This window comes from Clavelina lepadiformis, chromosome 1 (genome assembly GCF_947623445.1).
Source record: "Clavelina lepadiformis chromosome 1, kaClaLepa1.1, whole genome shotgun sequence".
NCBI classification, from domain to species: Eukaryota; Metazoa; Chordata; class Ascidiacea; order Aplousobranchia; family Clavelinidae; genus Clavelina; species Clavelina lepadiformis.
The window spans coordinates 5,489,004-5,506,514 of NC_135240.1; the positions used below are offsets into that span (position 1 = coordinate 5,489,004).

Here is a 17,511-nt window from a genome sequence, read left to right on the forward strand (position 1 = left end):
GTGAGCAACTGGCTATGACCTGGAGTTAGCTAATGTAAGCTGTTACAGAATCACAACTTGCTCAAGTCAAAGAATAGAAATTATAAGTTGGGCTTTCATTATGGACGCTTGGCCTTCGTTAAGTATTTGTACAATTTCAACATCAAATCTGTTGAATAGACACATAACTGCGGATTACTCTAAGTCAAAATGAGCCAACATGTGACGTCACTCGCTATTTCATTAGCGATTTAACGCTAAAAAAGACACAGTGATGGCTTAAAATTGGCAGTAAAGTTGAAAAGGGTGCGACTTTCTAAATTATGTTGATAAAACCATTTCCTAAAAGCACGTCTCGTATGTCAGCCACAGTCTCTTTGATAATTGCTTGTACGTGACAAAAGACTCAGTCACGCATAGAATGGAAATAGCCTGAATACGGAGCCACTTGACATGACAGCGCGGTGGTTTTTGGAAGCAAACTGCTCACTTGACCAAGCCTGCCAACCACATCAGTGACAATCTTTTCCGCTGTACAAGAGGAAGAAACTTATGAATAGTACAAATAGCCTGCAGCATGATGTAACTGGCGTTTCTACGAATCTAAACTTATGGTTATCAAGCTCGTATTAGCATCGTAAATACTTTGAAACTGCTCGCCAATGGCTGATGGCTTTCAATTGTTGAAAGATGAAAAATCGCTCATGCTTATTTCTTGTGAGATTCTTTTTTTTGCAAAACTGTAAAATGTGCTACAAGCAATGCTTCTTTAGTAAAATTTGACGTAGATAAACTTGTCCTCTGCAACCATGGTAGAATTTGAATGTTTTCAGTTTCATCTGAGTTTTTCTATTATTTATTTGACTAACAATTCCGAAAGCAATTCTTCAGACATTTCGACGCTTTCATTATGTTACTTAGCCAACGATCTCTTGTTGCACTTTTACATTTCTTTAATTAGGTTCTTACGTTTGTAATTGTTTGTAAACTGCAACAGAATACCGTACTTACACTCTTACAGCTGGTATAACGATACAAAGTTTAAGGTTTGCTGGAAAGTGGGGAAATTAGTGTGAAACTGTTGTACTTGCAGGACTCATATAGTATTCATGGCTGTAATGACAAATCAATGGTGAAAATAATTGATGGTTAAACAAAGCTTAATGACGTACCTGCTGGTGGTTATTATTCACTTAGTAAGCTTTAAATTTAAAACTGTTCTTTAGCACACCCCAAAAAATAATTTTCATTTAATTTTATTTAGTGATGAAACCTTTATTCTTTTCGACACCTTGTAATTTTGTATAGGTGATTTGATATTATAATTTTTTTGAGTAACAAACATTTCTCAAACACCTCAACCATTTTTTCAATCATATTCTCAGCAAATTTCCATTTATTAATCTTTATTTCTTTTAATTTTCAATAAAAGCGAGTATATTATTTGAGTTGTTTATGATTTTGAAATATGCTTCCATATCAGACTCAACTTTTTAGAAAACTATTGTTTAGTCTTGACCAATAGAGTATTTATTTGTAATATACGTAGGCTACTGTACATACAACACAAAAAGTCTTTGCTGAAACTGCAGAAACTAGATAATATTAATTTCAAAACAACAGGAAAAGGCCTTGAGCGGTTTCGATAAAATCATGTCGAGGCTAAAAAATGCTTTGTAATACAGTTGTCAAAAATCCAACAAACCATCAATTTGGAGAAGTATTTTTCATCGTTTGAGCGCCATCGGCCGGAAAAATATTTTATCAATTGAAAAATATTACACAACTTGTTTTTATGGTCAGCGTCCAGTTTTGCAAATTGCGTTGTCGCAAAACCTGCCCAAGCGAAGGGATTCTCTGTAACTTTAAAAAGAGTTTATCTCATTTTTTATCCTAATTGAAGTGTGATCTCTGCATTCTTTGTTTTAACTCGGACATCTTTTTGCAAACATTTTCCAAGGACCAACCTAATTTACAAACAGATCAAAGTTTAATATTTTTGAAGAAAGCAAGGACCATTGCAGGTGATTTAAATACCAGAATATTTCAACAGCTCCTTGACGTTAACGGGTTAAACTTATAAGCTGTGATGAAGCCTATAGCAACAGTTTATTATTAGCAACATCGAGACAAAATTACCATAATCAACTAGAACTAGATATGTTGTTATGTCAGACTCGGAAAGCGATTAAAAATGAAAAAAATGCACTCATAGAGCGGTTTCGTATCAGTTTTGTGATTTCTAACCTCTGTCAGTCTTTCCTAAAACCACGTTGCAAAATGGCAATGTAATTGGATAAATATCATCGCAAACGATAATATTTTGTAATATTTTTCTTAAAACTCCGATCATGTGATAACTTGAGATACAATTCGTGTGATGCTGCAAATTCAGTCAAGTTCATCTTTTTTATAACTCTGGTGTTTGATCTTGATAAATGTCGTACTTATTTGCAGTCGATTTAAGTAACACAAAGTTTTTAATGAAATTACAACAAGTACATGGTTTTAACCTCAAAGCAGCAGCTTGCTGGCAGACACAATTGAAGCAGGAATCAGGTTGAAAAAGAAAAGCCTTGAGCGGTTTCGATCAAATAACGTCATGTAATCGTGGAAGCCATAAGTTAGCAGGTTCGTCTACAAGCAGGATAAGGTATAGACATGTTTAAGCCAAACAAATGATTAATTTAAAGTACATATGTTTAATCGTTTGAGCGCTAGCGGCTAGGAAAGTGTTTTAATTAAAGCTGAAAACAGTTGTTGACAACTTGTTTTTGTATTCGGCGTTTATTTTTGCAAACTATCTAAATTCCTACCAAAACCTGATCGAGCAAAGTTGTTCTCTGCAAGTTTAAAAAGCGTTTAGCTTGTTTCTTGTATTTTTTTAAATTTCTGATATTTTTTCTGGTAAACAAATTCACTTCAAACAGATTAAGTTAAGTGTTATTAAGTGTTGTTAGATTAAGTGTTGTTATCGTCCAAGCAAAAATGTGCATGCATTAATGGATGACTTGAATACCTGAATATTGTTTCAACAACTTCATAACGATAAAAATATTCTTTTCATTTTAAATACCATGAAATATTAATTCAGCAAATAATTTTAGAGGACTTCCTGTAAGCTATCAAAACATTTACTTGTTCTTGCTACTGAAGTTTACGTTAGTAAATATGACTACTTGCATAAGGCAGCTGGAACATGGTACGTTGCCGTCACGTAACAAACAATTACAGTGGACATTTCTTTAATCAAAACTTTTCAAATATTAGTGTTGATGCATCCATGTTGCTGTGCACTACAAATGTATTAGGAAAGTTTGCTTTACAGCACTCATCAGTTTTGTAAAAGTATTTTTACAAGTTATGTGTGTTTTTTATTGTGCATAATGTATTTTGTAATGTAATGTAATGTCAATACTGCATAACAATATTGAAAGTAGCTAAACTTTTACAAACTATGTATTATTTTATTAAAATACACGGATGTAGGAAGTTTAGTCTGGGTTTGGTGCCCGACCTGTTGTGAACCGTTCTTTTGACTGGTTGGAATACAAATGTGCGGTACCGCTGTGGTCATTAAGCTGGGACAAATGGGGTTGTGTGCTTTAAAAATCACATAGTTCGCAAATGGTAGCGTTTCAGTTTTGCCTTTGAACAACTTCAGACTTAACATGATCGTTTAACGAAGAGCTCGAAAACAACGATGTACATGTGAAGCTGTCCGTCTAATTTCGTTCTTCTTTTAGCAACAATTATCTGCAAAGCGTCCGGACATGCTTTAAATTAGAATTTTGATTTTTGTAACATAATCTTCATTGTCTTCATTGTCATCAATTTTCCATTTCCAGAATCTTCCGCAGATGGGGAGCCTTAACTTTTGTGGAAAACATCGAAGCGTTTAACAAAGCTGTTACGCTTCAACAAACATTTGACACTGACGGTAGAATAACGAATACAGAATTATACAGACGGGATTGATATTGATTATGTTGTTATGACAGTTACCTTGTTTTCCAAGCAGTGGCCACATTCTGCAAAACATCTTTATTTTCCGCCGTTAAATGTGGAGCTAGGCTCCTGCTTTTGATGTTGTAGTAACATCTATTATATTATTATTGTCTGCACAACAAATACCAGAATTAACTCGAAATTTCTGGTGGATGATGAATCAGTCAACGCGTTAAGCAGCATTAGAAGCAACCAGCAGCGCTTGAAGCAGTTTCACTTCGACTGTGTCGAATCTTTCCATGAAGCGAAACTGCCTACGGCAGTTTCGATCAAATGATTCGTCGACAATTTCCCCTATATAATGGGAGTCGTGTGAAGCTTCAGTCATTCTGTGCAAGTCATTTCGAATTTGCCACTAACTCTTACTTCACTTCAAGAAGACTACAAGAGCTGTTCAAGAAAGATGTTGAAGATAATAGCTGCTCTTTTCTTGCTATTTGTTGTTACTGGTAGGATGTATGCAAATGTTATGCGGAAAGTTTAGGACTGTTTGTTAAATTCAACTTAATGTGTAAAAACTATTAATAAATTTACAGTTGTACCCAAGTAAGTTTCATAACTGCTGTTGAACTTTTTTCACTGATCAAAAAAAAAAAATTACAGGCGCCGACCAAGAATGCAGAGATGCCGGCGGAGCTTGTCTCTATTGGCCGACCAACCAGTGCATGGGAGGGTGGGCTGATAAAGACGACTCAGAGCGAAATTGTACCGGAGGAAACCACTTCAGATGCTGCATGGGTTGCGACGCTCAGTGTAAGCTTATTTTCGATCTTTGCTTGGTTCAGCATTTCACATGTCACTTTCTCATCTCATGTCAACTTTTCGTGTTGTTAAATCTGATAGATTTCGTTTCTAGGCGATTTATTTTCAATAAACCAGCCAATACTTTTAAAACGTTCATTGCAAATATACAATTCCCACAGGCATGGAGGAACAAGAGGACTGGAGCGTTGACGACGAACCCTGCGAAGAAGCGTTGGGAACCTGCCAAAACTCTACAAACTTCTGCAACGGCAAATACGAGGATGGATTGTGCGGTGGACCAGAAGATAGAAAATGCTGCGATACTAAAAAGGAAGGAAGTAAGAGAGCGATTGTATGTGTTATTACTTGTATATAATATTACCTGTTGCATTAATTTTATTTGTTTTTTCTAAGTTATACTGTTGTCGTAATATTTTGAGTAGGAATTTTCATGCACGATGTTTAAACGATCAGACTCACCAAATTCTTCTGTTATTCAAAGTTTCAGCATTCGCTACTCTTTGAGCTTTCGCAAACATAAGCTTGCTTCTTCAGGTGTACTAAGAAAGTAGTACTATTTTCTTACTTTACTTCTTTCTACCACATTCTTAGTACACCTTAAAAAGAAAGCTTGTTTTTGTGAAAGTTTGCCGTGTAGAAGAATCAAAAATTAAGTTAACTTCAGAGTATCAACCTATGTCTTGTTTTATTTTGCTATATACTTGGTTAAAACGGTTCAGCCACCATCAGCTTCGATTCAGTGTATTTATACTAACGCTTTTTAATATTACACTCTGTTTATTAAAACAGATTTTTATATGAATATTGTCAAACGTGTTTATTCACAGATTGTCAGTTGGTTGAATATGAACCTACAGCACAAGTGATGGGTTACGATGACGTGGAAATTCGAATTCATCCGGATTTTGTGACTTCTCTCGATGCAGTGGGAAATGCAGCGAGATACTGCGGGGTTAAAGTAAGCTTTTACACCGTTGAAAGAATTTTAATGACTCAGTCTTAGGAGCAAGCTCTTGTATTTTTGACCGATGTTTGTTTCAACTTTGCCGAATTGCGAACATTTTTAGGGTTATTTGTCCAAAGTATAACTTTCTCTTTGCTTATTTGGCTTAACGCTCCAAAAACATGATTACATTTGTTCATTTTAAAATATGGGTGGATAAAGCTTGTCCATCTAGCTGAATTCATTGGAAATTTGTTTTTCAGGTCAAGGTTGTGTTTTCCTTCCGCAAACGTCGATTCATCAAGAACAGAAATCCGAAAACTGATCCTCCCAAATATTCCAACTTCCACGTCGGCCACGCAGTGCACGTTTTTCTCGAAACCATCGATGGAATTTGCTTCGGGACTTGCATTGCAGGTCGGTTATTGCTTTCATGCTTGCTTGGGATATCCTAGATGCGATACGACAGTTAATCATTAATGAAGATTTTCCGTATTTCTTCTTTATTTAAATGCGAGTTGTCACAGTACATTAAAATAATTACATGCGTTTGTTAATTGTTTAATTGTGTTAAGTGTCATTTATGCTTTGAATGTATGTTGATGAAAGAATCTCATCAATATAAACGTGGTGGGCATCAATATCAATATAAACATCAATATAAACGTGATTATTTTTCTAAACTTGTTTTTTGTTTAAAAGATCGATCAAGTAGTAGTTTGTATAGAATGTTTTGAAATAACTTGATTGTGATGTCACAACGTAGACGCGGAGAAACCAGGCGCTGGATGTTTCACGAATCGTCTCACATTAGCGGGCTTGAACTGGGGAGGAAAAGAACTTCCTTTCGACATCGATGACGGATTCAACAGTGACGTCACCGCTTGGAAAAACCTCTTCAAAGAGCTAAAAGACGTCTGCTAAATCGTCGCCGCGATTCGATGCATAACTTCCGGCAGCCAACATTAATATAACCGGGAGCACGACATATGGCCGCGGGAAAGTGGCCGCGAACAAACTCACCGGGGTCAACTGAACGTGACGTAAATTGACCGCAGACAAACTGACTGTGACATAAACTGGCCGGCGATCAAATTAACCGTCGATAAATTGGCCGGCGATCAAATTAACCGGCGACAAATTGGCCGTCAAAAGGTCAAAATTTTAAACTCGGTAGTATATGATATGTAAAGTAAATATTTGTTTGTAACTATTTCCTTTGTTTTTAACAAAATTGTTTTTTATTTCAATACACATTGAAACGTTTATTGAAATAAACAGAAGTGACTAGATAGTGAATTAGAATTTTGACCTTTTGACGGCCAATTTGTCGTCGGTTAATTTGATCGCCGGCCAATTTATCGACGGTTAATTTGATCGCCGGCCAGTTTATGTCACAGTCAGTTTGTCTGCGGTCAATTTACGTCACGTTCAGTTGACCCCGGTGAGTTTGTTCGCGGCCACTTTCCCGCGGCCATATGTCGTGGAACCAATATAACCCGACCTTGGTTGAACGGATTTGTGTGTTGTTTTGTTAAAGATGAATCGGAAATAAAATATGGACAAAAACTATCGTGTAAAGAAATGATATATGTTTGATTTTTGTTCTTCAAAAAGTAATAACCCGGTTAAAAACAATAAAAATATGTAGACAGGAAATGCTTTTGAACATTTCATGTTACAGTTGTAACGAGAATTCTCTCGTTCATGAAGCCAGGCTAAAATTTCACGTTTATGGCGAACCGCAACACCCTTTTGTGAGTATAGACAACTATTTAGTCATAGTGTGTAGCGTCTTCACCGTAATAAAACAAACCGATGATCTTTACAAAAGCCACATTTAATCGGTCACAGCCAGCCACTGACTAACCCCAGCAAAAGACAACCACAACGTTTATATTTATCGAAGGTGTCAAATACAGTAATAAAAAGATTAAAACAAACGCTTAAAAGATGCTAAGTGATAGCAAGGGACAAGCAGAAAGGGGACCTGCCATCAGTTCTTGCATTAGGTCTATATTATATTATAATACTTCGGTGTTTACACAGGTAACTTTAATCTCGAAGCAGACTCACGCAATCACGAATTTTCTGCCCTTGGAAATATCTAGTTTTTGTCTTGTAATATAGCGCTGAAAAAGCCTCGGGCAATTTCGGTTAGGTTAACTTCTTAATTATTATCTTAGGCCAAAAGATGTGTGTGACCAAACCAATTAACATTTCAGGATGTTTTGTAAATGACCCTACCTTAATGCGTTTGATACGATCGTTTAAAATCTGAATACGTATGCACAATGCACCTGTTATAACTATTCACAACAAAGCATGACGGATATATTTTCAGTACTCAGTGACGTTTCATTCTGCCCAGTGTAATTATATAACGACTGCGGCGTCAGAATATATCGAGAAATAACCAAAAACTTTGTCTTCTTTCAAATTGAGTCTTGAGTCTTGTAAACATTTTCACATTGTCGAGATGTCAAATCATTTCGGGTAATTCTAAATCTCGTCCTGTATCAGTTGTTGATTTCAATCGTATTCCAAGTTAGTTAGTTTTTGACTAGAAGCCTACCTCAATTGAACAATGTTCTATTAACCATTAAATTAAAATGTTTGAGAAACATCAAACATCAAAAATTGGAAATTGTTTGCCAAAAAAATAATGAAATGACTCAGATAAAACTAAAAAAATCTGAATTTTGTCAAAATTGCAAAAAATCGTTGAAGAAGGCAATTGCACAATGCCGAATGCATAAAACACATTGCACAATGCCTAAGGCACGTTGCACAATGCGCAATGCATATTGCATATTGCACGTTGCACATTGAAATCAAAACATTAACCGTTGGCGCATAAGCTCAAATCATTAACGATGCTATTTTGAGCCAAAACAATTACGAGCGACCGGAATAAAATGATCGTTGGTTTCGTTTCCAGCTTGAGAGCTGATATGTGACTTTTGAAACTTCACGAACAAGCAATTATTGACGAGACTGTCTCGTGGTTTTAGGAAATGTGTTTTTCTACATTAATTAAAAGTTTATTTTTCGTGAAACTTTACCGCCAACTTTCAGTCCCGGCTGCGTCTTTGTTTGACTTGAAATCGCGAATAAAGTGACATCACATGTTGGTTCATTTTGACCTAGAGTAACCTGTAACTACGAGTTCATTCAACCGATTAAAATTCAAATAAATTGTGCAAATGCTTGACGAAAGCCAATAAGCGAATATAATGAAACCAAACTTACGATTTCTTTTCATTGATTAAAGTAACCTGGAGTTTCCAAACCTCGAAAGAGTCTCAAACCTGGAGTTTCCAAACCTCTCGAATTGCAAATCATTCACAAAGGACACATTAATCAGCGCGTGCACACAACTCCGCCTATAACAGACCGAAAAAGGGGTGGCGTGTTTGCTAAAATCATGATAAGAACACTCAAAGAACTACGAGCAATTAGAACAAAATGCAACACTCCAAGCATCAAGGAAAACACGGAACGATACGCCTCGAACAAAACATCTGCACATACATAATTTCGTGGTTAACGCGCTATGTGCGTGTCGTATACGGGCCTACTTCCACATTAACCTGTGTCGAAAAGTTAAATGTGTGATTAGTACTTCGCACGCACTCAAACCTAGAACAAAATACAAACCTAGTGAATATATTTTTCTATTATTACTTACAACCATCGACAGTCCAGTCATAGAAAGTTGAATGGGACACTCAATGTTGATGGTGAGCAATGAAAGCGTTTTCGTCACACATCAATGCTGGATTATCTTCAATGATTTCATAAAAGATGGAGATGGACATCCGGTTTAGTTAATTTACCACTTTAAATTCTCTGGCGAATGACTTACTTGCTTATTTATTCTCAACTATTCTTTGATTTAAGGCCAATTTGTTTTTGAGTTTTACTCCTCGATTTATCTGCCAATCAAATCGCGCAAAAACTTGTCTGCATAATGAAACAGTTTAGTGTGCTTGTTGCTTTTTAAAGTATTTGCTTGTAATAATCTCATTGTGATGTCATAATTCAGCTGCTGAAAAACCGGGTGCGAGTTGTTTTACAAATCTTCTCACCAAACTCTGCTTGAACTGGGGAGAAAAAGAACTTTCTTTTAACATCGATGACGGATTCAACAGTGACGTCACCGCTTGGAAGAAACTTTTGAGAGAGCTGAAAGACGTCTGCTAAAACGTCACCTCGATTCGATGCCAAATTTCCGGCCAACACCATTAATTTAACCCGACGTTGGTTGAGCTTATCTGTGTGTTTCTGAGCATTGTTCGGCAATAAAATAAAATTATAACCGATCAATCAATGATGGGCAGTCGTGAAATAAAAACAACTTACAGTAATAATTTTTACCACACCTTCTAGATTATTATTATTCAGGTGGTTTCCCTGTTGCTCCAGGCAACAAGAATTAAGAGGACTCCAAGTGTCTGTTTATGCAGTTATGCTACAAGTTCTAGTAAAGCGAGGCCGGAATCGTGACCTAATCCTCATTGAGGAAAATAGTTTTATGTTTTCATAAAAGTATTGAACAAGCTTATATATTACGCAGCAGTGGGTTTAATACAACATTTACAAGGCCATGAAACATCTTAAATTACTACCGTGTTGAGTAGTTATGTTCTAATTAAGTTATAGACTTTTTCCATGTAGACAAATCTATCGTTTTTTAAATTAAGCCATGTTGTGCGAGTTATTTTAAATCTGTTTACTTTGTCACTGACTATCTGCTGGTAGAATACAAATCAGCAAACAACTTTCGTGTTTGAAATATTTGATGACGTCATGACGTCATGATGTCTGGTTATGATGACCCAAATCTTCAGGGTCTTTATTGTCTGGTTTCTCTCTGGCGGTTGTTGTTGCCGCCACGGAAGTTATTTATTGATTTCAAATTATGCAATTGATGTTTTAAGCTTCGACTTTAGCGTCCGTTAAGAGGTTTAAAGAAACTGCAAATTTTAAAGACTAACTGCTAATTTTCTGCTGTAACACAAAATTTTAAATTTTTAGAGACAACTGGAGAAGTTTAAGAGAATGCTTTGGTCCTAAACAACACTGATTGTGTGTAATTGCTTTTTAAATTTGTTAAGAATAATTTGGCAAGAATAAGCGAAATGGTATGTAGTGGTAGCGCAACAAAAACTCTGACCTACATGAAGTGATATCTATATTTTAATTATACACTGTAAAACTTGAATATACATATATTAACACATATATATGATAAATATACTGTGCATATATATATTAACAAACTATAATACACGCATTTCTGTGGGAGCATAAAATGTTTTACATCCAGTGGTTTTGCCGATAAAATTGCACGACTTACGGCCACAGGAAAATGTCAAGTATGGACGCAGAAAACAAATATTAATATTAAACATTTAATCAAACAATCGCCATATATCTGCTAAGCTTTGTTTCATTTTTGTTTTTACGAATTGATAAAACTTCATAGAAATCTCAGAAAAATGAACCATTCCCAGTCATTGGGGGACTGACAACTCTGCCGAGCTTCTTCGCAAGCAGCATGTAATTGTTCCGCATGAAGGCGGTATGGAGGCTAAGTTGCTTCAAAAACAAGAAATTTTAAATTGTTTTAAGCTCATATAAGGTGTTAAAAAGGCCCAAAGTGCTTCGAAATTTAATTACGACATTGTTTAGACTTATTTCATATCTTTCATTGATTGATTATTTCATATACTTTGAAATGACGAACGCCTCCGTTGCTCTCAAATTGTGTCCTTTTGTGAACCATTCTCCTGTTGTTCATGGCAACCAAACTACCGGTTACGTGTCGGAATCGAATCTATGACATCATTATATGACGTCATTTGCACTCTACGTCATCACATAAAATTGAATAACTTAATATTATAGTTTTTCAACATACATGTAGTTCTTCTCGTTTCATGATTTCCGACAACTTCTTGTGTGCCTTGTAATATCTTGTGACGTCACTCTGACGAACCTGCAGCCTCGGTCGTAGGTCGCCTGACCATAGGCACGACGTCACCTTAAAATATTGAAATTTCAGGTTTGTATCGCATTTCCATATTTTTGAAAGATACTGATATAATTGTATGGAAAAAACAAAATTTTCGCCAAATATTTCAGCATCTGATAGCCTGTACGCAACAACACCCAATTCCTATCATCATCTTTCATTCACCGGACAACATATTCCCGGCTGCAATTCTTTTACTTCGAAAATTTTTAAAGAATCGAAAAATATTGACATTTCACCCGTCTATTACTCAACAGTATATTCTTTCTCTAACAGCGCACATAGCTGGTGAAGTTGCTACTTTCGTTCCCCATAACCACCTTGCCGTTATAGTCGACCTCGATGTGGGTTTTCTGGATTTGGAAATGTCGCTTGTTGCTGTTCACGTTCTCGTAAATCACCGGAACTTTGGTCAGAACTTTAAAATCTTCCGGCGATTCATCGCGAAGAATTTCGGCGACTTGGAACAGATCGACCATGATGCTCTCGCCTCCTTTCACACAGTCGTCGAATCTGTAAAGTAACCAAGGAGTCACTATTAAGGTGCTGATGTATGTCTGAAAAAAATTAAAACTTTGTCATTTCATCTTCAAGAGGAACTTTTGATTTAAATTAAAAGTTTACAGCTCCGCCGCAAGAATGAAAATGTATCTGCATATTACCTGATGCAATTATGCAATATAGTTTGACCACAAGTGTCCACGTAGCGGTAATCCTGATGAAAGGGCAAGTCAACGTTGGTCTGTCCCACATTGTCTACTGCTCCGGTGTTTTTTACGTCATCAAAATAAGTCCCCTTATGTTGTCAACAACCATTAGAAAATATTACGACTGTTAAATAATGCGGTCGTTACATTTTAATTATCTAGCGTAGCTTTATAGATTTTTGCTTCAAATCTACTCCTTTAAAAATCTAATTAACATTTTTAATGTTCATTTTTGTAATCCATGTTTATATGAATAAAATCTGTTGCTACTGTCACAAAACTGCCCGACCGCAGTTGTTCACAGCAACGTTTTAAACTTACGTTGTAATATCCATACGGGTTGCTTTCCACAGGACCCAGCGATTCCGCAAACTAATGAAAGATTTTTTCATTCATTTAACTTTTTCGTTTCGTTTTTACAAACATCGAATTTACAAGTTTTATGCATAAATAAACTTTAAGACGTCACACAACCTCCATAAACAGCTCATCTTCCTTTGGAAAGTTGAGGACCTTGCAGTAACCAACCTCGAAAGTGTGATGCATAAAACTACAGTAGAGAAAAGAATGAATAAATTTACGGTGAAGGTGGCATTTGATGGTAATAGATGAAGTTGAAAATTGTTATAGTATTTTTAAAATATATGTTGTATTGTATAGTTTAAGGTTTCAAACATTTTCGGCTTTCCAATGTTTTTAACATTTAATTTCAAAATAAAGAACATTTGATGTGATGACGACATCGGTTGATGCGCACTCGAACAAAAACTGGTCAGGATTATCTTTAATTTCGTCATAATCCACGACCGGCATCTTCTTTGGTGTTTGGGAATTTCTTGTTATGACGTCACCATCAGAAAGCTTTTCTTTAAGACATACGTCACAATAACAGTTTTCCCTCAACCAATCGTAAGGTAAGAGAGCCACGTGATTGCTTGGAACATCGTTATCAAAATGAACTTTTAAAACTTGTTCTGAAATTGAAGTTTTGTAAAAAGAGTTTTGGCAAAAAAATATATGAAAAAGAAACATCTAAAAGTAACAAAAAATTTTTAAAATTTCGCGTTGTCACAAATCACCATGACAACCCGACATGGTCTCTCATCACCTGACTTGTTCCAAGAAGTCGAGGAAATAGTCAAGTTTTTTTTGAAACGTTCAATGTCAATTTTGTAGAGGCCATCAGCTGAACTGTAGCAGGACGGACAGAAACAATGAAAACGAAGCCAAGAAGCTTGAAATCTGCACAATTTCATATATTCGTATAATAACACGCCATAAAAGGGCTAATTACATGAGGATTTTTTAATTTTACTTACGCATAAAACATTGTAGATAAATCGATCATATAACTCGTATGCTCAATAAAATAACTTTTCACATGACACGTGTTATGTCATATAAACCAAAACGAAAACCGATACTTGCGTTAATATTTATAAATCCTAATTATTCACACGCATGTGACACATCTCACGTTTGGCGTAAATCGGTGATAACTCACTCTTACACGGCTGCTAAAACCATCCTCTTACATGAATCGTGTGTTATATAAAGAGATCACGATTTTGTAATAAGAACTGAATTACGTCATCACTAGGATTAGCTCATAGTAGCCTGAATAATTCTATCTAAGCAATAAGTTACGATTTTCATTGTTAACTCAAACCGCTTCTAGACTTATTCTAGAAATGGGTTGATCTTCATCCAGTATTTTTGAATATTTTTCCTTTGCTCATCTAATTACTTTAGCATTCATGAAAATAATATAAAATTCCTCCAACAGTTTTGAATTGTTTGAATCAGACTGTCGCATTTATGATAAAAAAATCCTCATTTGATAATAACAATTATAGTCTTGCTGGATGAAATATTTAATGCATGTCGAAATTTATCGAGCGACCACTACCACGTTGTTGTGTTGGATTTCTATATTACTCTACTTACAAACTTTCATGTCCGTCCATCCATTCAATCACGAGTTCCGTCTTATCCGGTAAAACACGAACATTGGATATTTCCGTTTTGATCTGAAGCATCGAACCCAATCGTTCAGATTTCAGCGATTTTGCAGAGGCTTGTAAAAACCTTTCCTTGTTCGTGTGGATCGGTTTTGATTGTTTTGCATATACACCTGGGGTTGGGAAAATAATTATTATATTTCTGTAGAAAAATATTTCCGAAACATAAAAGTATGTTTCGAAAATTTTATTTGACATCAGAATTTTTAACTCACCGCATTTTACACCGAAGTTTTCGCGTAGAATTTTCTGTGAAAGACAAAAATTCCTTCTAATGCAAACATTGCGAATTAGTGTAGATAGTGTTTTATTCACAAGCATGTTACGCTGAAAGTATATTCTGACTACAAAGAGAAGCAAATGCTAAAAATTGATAGTAAAGTTGATGATTCCAAACCCTTATATTCTGCAACACATTACCAAAGGTGTCCAAGTCAACAAATGTTTCAACGTCAATGGCAGTCACCCAGCATGGAATGTCTGTCATCATTGTTTTACCCGACCAATTGATTATATTCTTTTTATGTACAAAACTTACGTATAAAGTCATAGAATTGGTGACGTAAAACAAATGTTCGTGTTTTTATGACACGAGCGATAGATTATAAAATTAAAGTTATAATTGTAATTGAAGATTTTGTTTCCATTTAAATATGACATTTCCATAAATGTTAACTTCGTCCTTCAACTCTACACCTTCATTGACTGTCAGTTTTCCAAATTCCTTTCATAGCACGGTTTCCTACGTGTGTTTGAAAATGGAGCCGGATTTTGGTCTTGTTGGACCAAAGTTGCCATTATGTAACCGAGCAAATTATTAGGTATACGCAATAAGATGATGAAGTAAATACTCCACAATGTTTAAAGGTTAATTCCCTGCAATAACCGGCTTAGACTGCGGGGCACACTCCTTCATTGTCTTCCTCGAAAGGCTTTGACTGTACGTGTTGCTGGTGCTGATCAGCCTGGCTAGGTGTTGGACTTTGCAACAAGAAGAAGTAAGCTTTGATTCGTTGTTTTTCGTTGCTTCACCGCATCTACATGAACACAATCGTCATGAAATTTTAAACTTTTCCGTATCATTTATTGAAACTGCAGTCATGAAAGGGCTAACAAGCGTTCAAGCAATTTATCGGACCGTTGTGAACAGCACATCGCTTATACATTGCTATGGTTGCTGACAAAATCGAATGATTCACTGATTTTGTCGTCACAACGCAATAACAATCCAGTGCAATGTGATAAACCAAATCGTTACTAACCTTAACATATGCTTTATTAAACTTACAATTCCGGTATCTACACTCATAAAACAAATAAAGAATCGACAAAGCAATAAATAAGTAAATAAGCAAAAGAGCTCGCCACAACAAGCAAGGCAACCAAATGCAGTGCTACAGGTTCCGACTGCACTAAAGAACACCCGCAGTGAGTAGAGAAGCGTCACATGCTTCCGGAAATAAACAATTAGTAAGGGAAGGAAGTCAAAACGACAAACTGTCAGATACCCATGCATTTTGCATTTTGCATGCATACATGTATGTATGAATTGGTCAAAGAAAACCAAAAATTATCACATTCTTCCCCTCTGGTTACAAAATTACACGGAAAGTGTGGGATAACATCACCAACATAAACACATCGGATTGAAACACAAACTAACAATTTTATTCAAGATATTGAATACAGACTACAGCACATACGGTATTATGCAAAGAGTCCTGCAAATCAGTAAACACTTAAAGTATGGAACGACGCCGTATCTAGCCTATCTACAGCTTTTCGAATGCGTTCTGACCTCCTCAAGTCAAGTGCAGGTAACGACGTTGGTTGAGTAGATACTCCTTCATTCGAATCATTTTCATCATCTTTAACATCTCGCCACCAGCAGCATCAACATCCACAACAAAAATCACGGTTAACAACATCACTATCAAGCACGTCACTGTTTTCCGGTTGGAGAAACGTATCATGCACAATGCTTTCGTCATCACCAACAGAAGAAACCATTTGCTTAGTCATCGAAGAAAGATCTTTTAAGAACACGGCGGTTTCTCTACCCGACGGGAAACGAATTGTTGCATCAGTTTCTGGGACAAATGGCAACTCTTTGTCAATCACTCCCAATGCGGCAGAAGACAAGTCGTTTTTAAGAGTGTTTAAGGATTCGAACGCCTCTTCACTAAGCTTCCGTCGACCTTCCTGCGAGCGCTCTAAAGATAGTCCGGAAACTGACACTGCATAAAATCGCCTTAAAACCGCATAAAAAAGCAAGTAAGGATGTCTGTGCGCCAGACGCCATTTAGCGGTCATTGTAAATTTTCTCTGTTTGACTAGTGTTCGAGCTCTTTTGGATAAAGATTGCAAAGCTTCTGCGCATGTTGCACTTTCAGTTGGTATGTTCTAATGCAAACGTCTTTAACCTTGGACAGTTGGATTAAAAATTTCCCCTATAACCGGTCACTTCCCAATAGAAAGACAATTTTCAGCCGGCAACATGGCGATTGTTACGGTTTCACACTCAATGCGTCATATTAATAAAGTAAGAAATTTTCCGGTCCAATGCGCATTTGACGTCGATGTGGACTAGTTTGTTATTGTTTTGACGATAGTTGGTTCCAGGTCTAAGCTAAGTAGTAAGTTTTGTGTGGGTTTGAATTTTTGGTATTTTGGAGTATTTGTCTTAAAATTTTAAGCTAAAAACTTGTAAAGTTTAGGTAGATGTTATAAAAAACTGAGTACATGGATTCTGTTCAAATTAAGACTGTAGGCAGTCATAACCTTGATCTCGTTGCAAGCCAAAATTCAGGATAGGTTTATGATGTAGTTATGCGATGGTAGCTTCTTGATTTAACGTACTTTGCATTGAAAATCCTATCTTTTTGAATTGGGACATGACCCCTTTATACTTGTAACGTATCCAATAGCTTTGATACGCGTGATGTCGTCGATTTATTGTTTTTTAACTTTGACAATATATGACTCCTTAAAGGTCGTTTTTATCCCAGCCTTATACAAGCGTTTAAAATGAAGAGGCATGATGTAAGA

The 17,511-nt window shown here is 36.1% G+C and overlaps 2 protein-coding genes across 2 annotated transcripts; one reads left to right on the plus strand and one right to left on the minus strand.

The window, feature by feature from the left end:
* Positions 1-4,279: 4,279 nt before the first annotated feature.
* Positions 4,280-7,283, plus strand: LOC143446671 (uncharacterized). The gene is made up of 7 exons (XM_076946423.1): positions 4,280-4,436; positions 4,591-4,740; positions 4,911-5,069; positions 5,580-5,710; positions 5,959-6,112; positions 6,462-6,662; positions 7,187-7,283. The coding sequence occupies exons 1-6, from the start codon at positions 4,391-4,393 to the stop codon at positions 6,617-6,619; spliced, it is 798 nt and encodes a 265-aa protein (XP_076802538.1). The 5' UTR covers positions 4,280-4,390; the 3' UTR covers positions 6,620-6,662; positions 7,187-7,283.
* A 3,596-nt stretch (positions 7,284-10,879) lies between these two features.
* Positions 10,880-15,868, minus strand: LOC143446647 (2-(trimethylamino)ethylphosphonate dioxygenase-like). Its single transcript, XM_076946389.1, has 12 exons — positions 15,726-15,868; positions 14,679-15,500; positions 14,390-14,576; positions 13,551-13,684; positions 13,200-13,416; positions 12,917-12,992; positions 12,764-12,814; positions 12,398-12,531; positions 12,056-12,248; positions 11,622-11,744; positions 11,433-11,537; positions 10,880-11,299 (listed from the first exon to the last, which is right to left on the minus strand). The coding sequence occupies exons 2-12, from the start codon at positions 14,782-14,784 to the stop codon at positions 11,192-11,194; spliced, it is 1,434 nt and encodes a 477-aa protein (XP_076802504.1). The 5' UTR covers positions 14,785-15,500; positions 15,726-15,868; the 3' UTR covers positions 10,880-11,191.
* Between the last annotated feature and the right edge of the window lie 1,643 nt (positions 15,869-17,511).